At 38.8% G+C, this 12134-nt stretch overlaps 1 protein-coding gene across 8 annotated transcripts in view; it reads right to left on the bottom strand.

Moving 5' to 3' along the window:
* ROBO2 (roundabout guidance receptor 2) overlaps positions 1–12134 on the bottom strand; it is a 524692-nt gene that overhangs the window by 25118 nt on the left and 487440 nt on the right. For all 8 annotated transcript variants that reach the window (XM_056559374.1, XM_056559371.1, XM_056559377.1 and 5 more), the window contains 2 exons: positions 8291–8333; positions 5488–5615 (listed from right to left, as the gene is read on the bottom strand). In XM_056559374.1, coding sequence (XP_056415349.1) covers positions 5488–5615; positions 8291–8333 — 171 coding nt within the window. The remainder of the gene's footprint in view (positions 1–5487; positions 5616–8290; positions 8334–12134) is intronic.

A 12134-nucleotide genomic window follows, 5' to 3' on the forward strand; every position in this document is an offset into this window, starting at 1 on the left:
TAATACTACTACTATTGCGAGTTTTGAAAAAAAGGATTAAACACAGATATAACTCTTAAATTCCCTTTTAAAAAATTACACAAATTTATGTCTAAGTTTTTATTTTGGGCAATAGCTGTGGGGGAGGGGGGTGTATACGAGATTGTGCTACATTTTGATAAATTTCACGACAATGTCTAGGCAATGGCAAATCACAGCAAAAAAAATTCTGTTCTTTTTTTGTGTGTTTACTTCTGCTTTCTTGGTTATTTTAGAATTATATGTTTGTTTTTTCTAAGATGTGGCCCAAAAAAAAAGGAACAAAAAAACACAATAAAACTGCCATGTTTGAATATATAAATGTTTGGCCAGTTGTATGGGAGCATTCCTCTGTTTTTCTGTATAACTATCACAAGTTCTGGACTTTATAACAGACAGCATTATATAGACTTGTGGCTGCACATATTACGCTCATATGAAATTAACTTAAAGGAGTTATCCAGGAATAGAAAAACAGAGCTTATTTCTTTCAAGAACTCCTCCCTGTCTGTCTCCAGGTTGGGTGTGGTTCTGTAGCTCTGTTCCATTGAAGTGAATGGAGCCAAGTTGTAATACCACACCCAACCTGGAGACAGACGTGGATCTGTTTTGAAAGAAATGAGCTCTGTTGTTCTATTCCTTGATAATCCCTTTAGAGAGGTACTCCAGAGGAGATTTTTTTATTTTTTATTTAACAGGTGTCAGAAAGTTATAAAGATTTGTAAATTACTTCTATTGTAAATCCTTCCAGTACCTATCAGCTGCTGTATGCTCCAAAAGAAGTTGTGTAATTCTTTCCAGTCTGATCTCAGTACTCTCTGCTGCCACCTATGTCTTTGTCAGGAAATGTCCAGATCAGGAGAGGTTTGCTATGAGGATTTTCTCATGCTCTGGACAGTTCTTGACACAGACAGAGGTCAGACTGGAAAGAACTACACAACTTCCTCTGGAGCATACAGCAGCTGATAAGTACTGAAAGGATTAAGATATTAAATAGAAGTTATTTACAAATCTGTATAACTTTATGTCACAAATTGAATTGAAAAAAAAGTTTTTCCTACAAAGAACCCCTTTAAAGATGGATTCAATTAAAAGAGCTGGGCCTTTGCATTCTAGCAGCAAAAATATATAACAAAATGGCCTACTGCAGTGGTTCCCAACCAGGGTGCCTCCAGCTGTTACAAAACTACAACTAACAGCATGCCCGGACAGCCTTTGGCTGTCCGGGCATGCTGAGAGCTGTAGTTTTATAACAGCTATAGGCACCCTGGTTGGGCAACACTGTCTTACTGCATCATGACTGTCCTATGTGACTACATAAGTAATTACATTTTTTTTTCTTCTAAAAAGAGATTTTTTTCCCTCTTCCCACATGGAACAAAACCATGCATATAAGACATAATTATACTGTAGGAGAAAGTATTTTTTAATAGAGTTTGTTCCCCATGAATAATAGCAATCTTCCTTGTATTGTGGCTAATTTGCAACTTATTGAACCCAAACATACATTAATATACACATAAATGATGGTGCCCACAGCCTTTATGATTGCGGTATTAATCCTTTATTTATGTAATTAGTTTCAGGACAAAACGACAACAGACAAATCGAGAAGAATATAAATATCAGCTTGTGGCGCATTCGGTAATGCCGATCAATAGCGGACGTTTGATTTCTGGAGGATTTGTATAGGATGGATCAGGACCACAAGCTGCTACAGGAATCATTCCCATTGATTACAGTAACTGAAGCTGGAACAAGCCAGAAAGGGCGCACAGCGATGGCGGCAAAGTGGCTTCTGCTAGGCCAGGAAAAACAATTCATGTTAATCGTGAAATGCTTCGCTTTACTAGAGACTGGTAAAAACTAGCGCCATGTCTGACACATAGCGATCTTGTATTTCATCAATATGATAGACTTCTCTCGAGCAGTATCATGGCTGAATGTCTGCATGGTCAATGGTTCCAAACAAATATATACACTCATTTGAATATTCAAATCCCCAGAAATAACTGTGAACTCCCCCAAATCATCAGAAATGCCTCAAAAGTCCACCCTTTGTAGTGAGACCAGTGAGAACTATAGACACGTATGATTTCTATGTATGGTAACAGGTTAGATACTATATGTCATACAGTCCCATAGAGAATGAACATTTATACTGTAGTTATAGTGTATATATTGTTGGCATCCCAGCTTTGGGGGTGGGGTGGGGGGGGGGCTGGGGGTTGAATGCTAAAAGTTACATATCATTTATTCCATAACGTAAGTAATGGAGGGTAAGCAGTAGTATATGTAGGTAAAAAAAAGGCTGATGGGTCATATGTCCCATAAGATAGGGGGCATTGACAAGTCAATTTGTCTTGGCCAGGTATGCTAAAAAAATTAAAAAAAACCTACAGAGGTGCCCACTTTAACATTTTGCAGTAATTTAAGAACTCCAATTTCTCATGATATAAATGCAACATGTTATTGTGGCATCCTAACATAACTCTTGACAGGCTGCAATGCACATTACAACCACTTGGTGGCCACACTTAGGCATATAGGGGGAGATTTATCAAAACCTGTTGAAAGGAAAAGTTTACAGAGGCCTTGTTAAAAATGAAAGAAGCAAGCTGATCGGTTGCCGTGGGCAACTGGGCAACTTTTCCACTGAACAGGTTTTGATTAATCTCCCCAATACAGTATAAATAATACAGAGTATTCTGAAAAAGTTTTTTTTTTTTTTAACCATAAGGACCAAGGGCGTACCTGTACGCCTTAATCTGCTCCAATTCTATAATGCGGGGTCACGGCGTTGCCCCGCGTCATAGCGGGTCGGGCCCAGCCTCTAACAATGGCCAGGACCTGTGGCTGATAGCGTTGATTGCGGTGTCGGGCACTATTAACCCTTTAGATGCATCTAAAGTGAAAATAATCTACTCCCCGGCTGGCTCAGTCGGCTGTTCGAGACCGCCGCGGCGTTCCGAACAGCTGGAGCACACAAGGAGGGCCCCAACTTTCTACCTGTGTGTCCGATCGCCGAATGACTGCTCAGTGCTTGAGATCCAGGCATGAGCAGTCAAGCGGCAGAATCATTGATCAATGTTATCCTATGGGATAACAATAATCAATGTAAAAGATCAGTGTGTGCAGTGTTATAGTCCTCTATGGGAGCTATAACATTGCAAAAAAAAAAAAAAGTTAATAAAGATCATTTAACCCCTCCACTTTTCCCATAATAAAAAAAAAAAAGTGTAAATAAAAATAAACATATGTGGTATCACCACGTGCGGAAATTTCCAAATTATAAAAATATATAATTAATTAAACCGCATGGTGAATGGGGTACGCGCAAAAAAAATCCAAAATAACATATTTTTGGTCACTTTTTGTATAATGAAAAAATGATTAAGAAGTACGACAAAATCAAACCTATGTAAGTAGGGTATCATTTTAATCGTATGGACCTACAGAATAAAGGAGGTGTCATATTTACCGAAAAATGTACTGCGTAGAAACGGAAGCCCCGAAAATTTAAAAAATTGTGTTTTTTCTTCAATTGTGTTGCACACTGATTTTTTTTTGTGTTTTTCTGTAGTTTTTTGGGGGTAAAATGACTGATGTTACTTAAAATTTAAAGAGTTATGATTTTTTAAAGGCAAGGAGGAAAAAATGAAAGTGCAAAAAAGGAAAAAAACCCTGGTCCTTAAAGGGGTACTCCGGTGCTTACACATCTTATCCCCTATCCAAAGGATAGGGGATAAGATGCCTGTTCGTGGGCGTCCCCAGCTGCGGGACTCCCGCGATCAGGCATCTTATCCCCAATCCTTTGGATAGGGGATAAGATGTGTAAGCACCGGAGTACCCCTTTAAGGGGTTAAAGTAAGTCACCTCTAACCAGTCATCTCATGATACAGTACAGTATGCCGAGCCAGGATGAAAGATAAAGAAAGATACATATGTAGATATGTATATATGATGGTGTGTTATTGCAAGTATTACTCAATGTTTTTGAAAGAGGTTCTATGTAAAGGTGCTGCCTGTTTTGGAAATACCTCCCTGAAATGAATCTGCCCCCCAGCAATCAACTTTATTCTAGAGAAAACCTTGTAACAACTCTAAGGCTATGTTTACATGGCGGAATTTTTACAATTCCACACAAATTCCGTTCAGCAAAGTTTTCTGAATCGAATTGCTGAATTGCGGAATTCCTACAGAATTCCACCAAAAATGTGGCCGAATTTTAGCAGAATTCTGTGTTCTTTAAACACAGAATTCTGTCAAAATTCAAACCCCTTCGAGTTCAATGAGATTACGCCCACAATTCTGCAAAAATTAAAGTAAATGGGCAGTAAAATTCCATCCGAAAATTTCGCCATATGAACATGGCCTAGTAATGGAATGAAATAAGACACAAAGCCAATTAAAATGAATGCACTGTCCAGGTAATGCATGGGATTACCAGGTCCCCAAGGAATGATGTTGCATTGTTTTGGCTTGAGAAACACCCTATGAGGCCAAAACTTTGCTATCTGTAAGGTTTTAAGAGGAACTTAATGAAAGCTAAATTATATCTGATACCCTGGTACCTCTGACCTCACTTACGTTGATATCCAGTAGAATGATAAGCAAAAAAAGACTAAAAGTGATGCTTGACAAATAAATTATTTGCAGACATTCATTGCGACCATTCAACATTTAAGTAAGTGGGGGTCCTGGATGAGAGACTTTATTAACACAGAATTCCTCAACAGGATGAATAAAAGTGAGTTTTCTAAATCACCTATGTTAAGAATTTCATGACAATGGGAGAATTAAAGGGGTATTCCCGCTTTATACATCTTGTCCCCAATCCAAAGCATAGGGGATAAGATGTATGATTGCAGGGGTCCCACCGCTGGGGACTCCTGCGATCTCGGTGCAGCCCCCAGCATTCCGTGACAGGGACTTTACATCATGGCCATGCCACCCTAGTGACGCCAATCCATGCCCCTCCATTCAGGTCTATGGGAGCGGGCGTGACGGCCATCACGCCACCTCCCATTGACATAAATGGCATCACTAAGGGGCGTGTCCGTGACGTCACATCCCCATCTTGGAGGCAGCGCCCCGTACAGAATGCTGGGGCTGCACCGAGATTGCGGGGGATAGGGGATAAGATGTATAAAGCTGGAATACCCCTTTAAGAATGTGTCCAATGGTCTCATCAACTTATAGGTACATCATATATCATCAAACCTTACAGAAGAGATGAATTCTCATTATACAGATATTTGCTTTGTTTGGTAAAGGGGTTATCCCAAGAAAATAACTCCTGTACAAAGGATCAATAAGATTCTGACCACTGGGACCTCCACCGATTACAACTGTCGGGACCAAGTTGTAAGGAATCAAGTAAATAAAGTTATATTTAACTATTCAGGACTTGCTGACATAGTTGTTAAATCCTCACTAAGTTCCAAAGTTATTTAGCAAGGTACTGACCTCCACATCCAAAATTCAACAGATCATTTGGTCCATTGTTGCTGTTGTTTACTGGCATGCTGGACGCTGGCCAGGAGTCGGCAAGCCATGGGTAGTTAGGGTCACTTGGATTTAAGAGTCCTGGGCGGCTATAGAGTTAAAAAGAAAGGTGTTATTTATCAGTAGGATTCTGTATTGGTATCAATGTTTCACAGCCGTGGAAAAAAACATATGCAAATCACTTCATCCAATCATCAGTCGTGTCTCCATGAATCTCAATGAAATATATTGTCTGGGAAATGGAGTAAGCTATCAGCTAGGGAGGAAACCTTACGTGGGGCTAGTGATAAATGAACACCTCCAGGGAGCAATCACTCACAATGACTCTTCTGAAACAGTCATTTCCAGGACTTTCAGCTACTTTTTTCTTCACCTTTCACATTTCAAATATGTGCCTGTCAGCCGCAAACTGATCCTTTATGTCCCTGAGCCTTGTAGTATAAGACAAGGCAGGATGGAATTAAACTACTGTAAAATGCATTTAATCTACTTGAGTTCATTCATTAAATCCTGTGTTGTCATGGTGATGTGATGCATTCGGGTGCTGCAATTACTGGTAGGTGATGAAAATTCACTCATGGTTTTTGGCGACTTGACCTCATGTGAATTCGTAAATGACCACATAAAAAATAAATGAATAAATACAAATAAAACCCACTTTCTATGGTCAATGGATATAGGAAGACACCACCAAACAAAGTTGCTAAGCCCTTGGTTATCATTATGAGCTAGAGAGCAAGATGAACTCAATTGACTGGAGACGCATACATCTCAAGTCAAGAGCATCAAGAATGATAACATGGTTCACACTCTGGATGGCGGGTGGTCATATATATTGGAGTCGTCCTACATTCATAAACTTTCCATCTTTCTGCCTCTTCGAAGATGTTTATAAACAAATGCTAACATCTACTCCTTATCTTTCAAAAAGTGACCAGATGTCAATTAGTTTCCCCAATTTCTTTGGACCCATTTAGAAAGATGGTAGTTTTTACTACACATGAATAATTTGATAAACGTCCAACATTTATCCAAGTTTTGTTGATAACTGCAAAATCGCTACGGGTCCAACCATTGGGACTCCTATTAATCATGAGATCAGGGTTCCCAAGTTTCCTGTTTAAGTGGGGTAATGTTTGAACCCCAAGCCATCACGCATTTGACCCTGATCCTGTTTGTTGTTGGTGGGACAACCCTTTGCATGTGACTTTCTCAAGAAGAATGAAATCTGCCCAGCTCTACCGGAGCAGCAGTAGGTCATTGACTGAGGCATGATGCACATACAGATCAAAACGATCAAAGCTCCTGTGTCCCTATGTATTCACTATGTCTGTTGCTATAAAATAAACTTAGTAAGGTGTTTCACAGTTGGTAAGAGCTGCAGAATTCTTCTACTTTTGAAGTGATCATTTCTATGGACTGTGTCTATCTGGTGTGTCTAAGAGAACTGCCCAAAATTGAGGTGTTTTAGACCTCGAGTGAGTGCTGGTGTGTGAAACTTCTACAATAGGATGTTGTACAATTGCCTCTGCAAGTTTTCATGGCACCAGGTTGGACTAAGGGTTGCCCAATTGGGCAGTATGATGTACGGGACTGGTTGGCAGAGTTATTTGCACCCTGTATGATTGTACAGACATAGTGGTCGCTAAACAGAGCTATATGGCTATCGTTGCACAACCCTGTACAGATACAACCCTGTGCCGGTCTGTTTGGTGGCCGCCACATCTGTATTTGGTCACAATATGGAACACCATAAAGAAGGAAAGCCAGAAGAAGCTACCAGACGTAGCTGAGACATGGCATGATCATTTTAAATCATTTTTAGGATAAATATTTCATAAAGGAAAATTTTCTTACAAATATTTTAATATTTGAAGACTAATCTAAATTTGAAGACAACACCATTGCAAGACTACATTTAGATAAGCGCACCTGGTGCCAAGGCAACTGATTATTATTGAACCTTCTCATTAAGTTTATTATGTGCCTCCTAAACATGTCTACATACATTTATCCTATTTCCAGCTATGTTAGATAACAAAAAATTCCCATGTATAGATCATTTCTTCAATCCAAAGGTAGCATTAATAACCATTGTAGTTTTCCAATAAAACACTTCTTAAAATCCCTAAGAGAAGACCCTGTTTCCTAGGCAACTGCAATAAAGAAAAGACACTGTTCTTGTAACATCCGTGAGCTCTCATTAGGCCTAATCTCCGTTTGCTAAAATATTGATTAAATTAGATTGCAAGTTCTAACCAAAGTCTAATTGCGATCCTCATATTGGCAAAAGGGAATGTAAATGAGGATATATGGGGGCACTATCAAGTTTTATCAGTTTCAATTGAGTAACCAAAGTGGAGGAATTCAGTTCTATCAATCTACAGCCTATCCATCATCCATGAATCATTTATTCTGTGATCGATTAGGTGTAATTGTTCACTCTGGGCAATTTACAATGAGCCAATAAGAGCTCTTAAACAACGGCAACTTCATTTGCTAATATCTACTTAATGCAATAAACATTCTGCTTGCAAATGAACACATCACTTATTAGGCTATGTTTATTTTTGTCTTTTCAGGAAATGCCATGCAAAACATCTGGGTCAGTGTTTTTCACCCAAAGCCCTAGAGACAATCGGGTTGGGTTGTAATATTCCAAATAGCTGATCTGCTCCGCCATTGAGGCCCAGAGTGGCATAGCCTTGGGACATGAAGACAGAGGTGTACAATTAGAAGATTGCTTTTTAATTTCATGGCCTACCTTCCGTTACTCATTAGTCCGCCATCTCCTCTCTGAAATGTGACTGTAGATTAAAAGCAAGAAGAAAAAACAAAGTCAATTATGTTTTAATGCCGAGCTCATCATTACAATGGTCGTCAGAGTGCAATCCTACTAGTAATTACTCCATTTACCAAATAACTGGTTTATATTAAATATACACCGCTTGGAAGAAAAAGGCAGCTCTCCTTTGTCAAAAAATAAAGGAAATGTCTGCGATTTCCTCACACACAAAGGAGGATCATTTATTTTGCAGTTCCCTTATAAATGGATTTTTATGTGCTTCACGGGGAAAGATAAAAAATTACAAATATGGACAGCAACACTCATTTTCCAAGCTCAGCATAATTGTATTGGCATGTGACCAAACTGAATGAATAGGGATCACATACAGATGTAGCAGAGCTGAAATTGTCTATTGTTTCAAGGGTGTGTGCATATGGTCATGTTATGGATATGATTTTTGGGAGATTCCATAAAATGGCCTGCCATAGAGGTCCATAGGGCTGCTTGTGCACCTACGTATGCCTCTAATTTTTATTCTGTCAGATTCTGCGCAAATCAGAAAAAAAATTGTGGCATGCTCCATTGGAATCCATGTGTATTGAGATATTCTCCGCTGTAAGCCTTGCTTCTAGGAAAGGGTTTCTCCATACATCTGGTGTCCAATGAAGCCTGTATGCACAATACGACTCAATATGACTCCATACTTGGAAGCTGTACAGGTTTCGTGCACAAAGCTTTCCATGTGTATGAGACGTTGTACTTAAAGGGGTACTCCAGTGAAAACTTTTTTCTTTTAAATCAACTGGTGAAAGAAATAAACATATTTGTAAATTACTTCTATTAAAAAATCTTAATCCTTTCAGTACTTATTAGCTGCTGAATGCTACAGAGGAAATTCCTTTCTTTTTGGAACACTGATGACATCACGAGCACAGTGCTCTATGCTGACATCTCTATCCATTTTAGCAACCATGCATAGCAGATGTATGCTAAGAGCAGCATGGTGGCTCAGTGGTTAGCACTGCTGCCTTGCAGTGCTGGGGACAACAATAAATAAAGCATTATTATTATTATTATAATAACATCAGCAGAGAGAACTGTGCTTGTGATGTCATCAGAGAACATTCCAAAAAAGAAAAGAATTTCCTCTGTAGTATTCAGCAGCTAATAAGTAGAGGAAGGATTAAGATTTTTTAATAGAAATAATTTACAAATATGTTTAACTTTCTGCCACCAGTTGATTTAAAAGAAAAAAGGTTTTCACTGGAGTACCCCTTTAAGACCCCCATAGAAAAAAGCTTGTTGGACCCACCCATATGAGCGACTCCGGGTAATATGTATGAAGGCCTACCCATTCTCCCACAAAAACGATTCAGGGGACAAAAAGGATCAAACATGTTGAATTTCAACACCTAATCCTGGTAGCGATAGGTACTAAAAATTTGGGCACCAAAAATAGTAGGTTTACTAAGGCTATGTTCACACATCAGAAATTCTGCATAAAGATGCGGAATTCCGGCCAAATAACGTGGATGTGGGATTCCTCACCTTTCTGCATATATGCGGAATTTCTGCAGAATTCATGCGGAATTCATGTGGAAATTCCAGAGTTCTGCATGAATTCTCCATGCATGGAAAAAGGTGCTATTCTTTCATTGTTTTGTTAAATTTCGCTTGGAATCCATGCTAACTCCTTTTCTATTCCGCACAAAATTCACATCAATTCCGCATTTTGCAAAGAAAAAAAAAAACATTCACTTAAATGGGCTTCCGCATCCAAATTCCGCAAAAACTTAGGACAGGAACTTTCTTTTTTGGGGAATGCGGAATGCAGAATTTCTGCAGCGGAAAGACTAATGCGGAAATTCTGCAATGTGAATGGGACTGCGGAATCCCATTGAAGTTCATAAGGCTGTAAACACATGCAGAATTTCCATGAGGATTTACAGGCGGAAATCTGTGCAGAAATTCTGAAACATAGCCAAAGAGTCTTTTGGAAAGCCAAAGATTGTATCATGATATTGTATCTCAATGTGTTGCGGTACATAACAAACTCAGCTTTGCTATATCTGTACGAGGGTAGGGGGGGCTTCTTTATTAATCTTTTGCTTTGACATGTTGGATAACATTACGAGTTGTAACTGGGGGCAACAGGGAACATATGTGAACACTGGTGGAACTGGAAAAGGGTGATGTTATCCAAATCCGCCTACTCAGTCCTTTTCTGCTTCCACTTGGGTTGATAAATGTTTATTCAAGTGGGTACCATAATACCTTTTTGGTGTTTTAAGATAAGTGGGTATATTTAGGGTTGGTATGCCAGGTAACCACATATAAAACCAAAGACAACAGAATAGCCAAGATGTATAGTCAAAGTAAAGACATTTTGGGAATATTGGGGGAGATTTATCAAAACCTGTGCAGAGGAAGAGTGGTGCAGTTGGCCATAGCAACCAATCAGATTGCTTCTTTCATTTTCCACAGGCCTCTAAAGAGGCCTGTGGAAAATGAAAGAAGCAATCTGATTGGTTGCTATGGGCAACTGCACCACTCTTCCTCTGCACAGGTTTTGATAAATCTCCCCCATTGTAACTATACACAGTATCACAAATACATATACAGTAATTCAGTGCGCTTAACTGTAGTCTACCATTTTAATGATATACAGTGTTCCCCTAGTGGACTGATTTCAGTGCATGTTCATAGTAAGTGCTCCCTCTGTTTGATGGTTTATGATTATGTTTAGAGAGTATTTCTAGTAAAGTTTCCTGGTCAATTATTAACATAGCACTGGGGTGTCAAGACTCCTGCCTGCTGGAGGAACATCATAGATCTCAAAATGATATACTTTAGGTAAGACAATTTTTTTCCAGTTTTTACCCAGAATTACACTTTAAAGTGAATGCCCACCTTTGGACAATATTTTTTTTATTTTTATTTTTATTTTTTTTATTTCATCTAAATAAGTCCAATATTATGTGCTAATGATTATTTTAGTATACATTCTAAGTGACCACAGTCAATATTTGAATAGTGAAAATCTTGCTACCAGCAGGTACCAATAGGTGGAGCTTAGGAGTTTACTGCATACTGTTTATACTTTAAACTCCATGGTAAAACTCTATGCAGTAAGTTCCTATACTGCCCCTAGTGATGGCTGCTGACAATCCTTTTTAATTTTTTAAATACATTTTGAGCCTTGTACTACAAGAGGCTCTTATATAAAAATATATTGTGTTAATAAAGGAATCTGTATAGAATAATTTGAGAAGGTGGATATTCACTTTAAACATTGCTGACTGGCTATGCTTCAAGAAAAGTCATACTAGTAGAATATAATACATCCATTTGAAGCCTCAGAGGTGGATCATAGCTTTGTGTAATTCAATCACATAGGAACAGAGTTAGCCACCTAGTGGACTGACCTAGTATAGGGGACAACAGTGGGTTGTTGCTTAAAGGGGTGTTCCAGGCAAAAACTTTTTTTATATATATCAACTGGCTCCGGAAAGTTAAACAGATTTGTAAATTACTTCTATTAAAAAATCTTAATCCTTCCAATAGTTATTAGCTTCTGAAGTTGAGTTGCTGTTTTCTGTCTAACTGCTCTCTGATGACTCACGTCCCGGGAGCTGTCCAGCTCCTATGGGGATATTTTCCCATCATGCAAGGGATATTCTCCCATCATGCACAGCTCCCGGGACGTGACATCATCATGGAGCAGTTAGACAGAAAACTTCAGAAGCTAATAACTATTGGAAGGATTAAGATTTTTTTATAAAAGTAATTTACAAATATGTTTAACTTTCCGGAGCCAGTT

Source organism: Hyla sarda, chromosome 2 (assembly GCF_029499605.1).
Source record: "Hyla sarda isolate aHylSar1 chromosome 2, aHylSar1.hap1, whole genome shotgun sequence".
NCBI lineage: Eukaryota > Metazoa > Chordata > Amphibia > Anura > Hylidae > Hyla > Hyla sarda.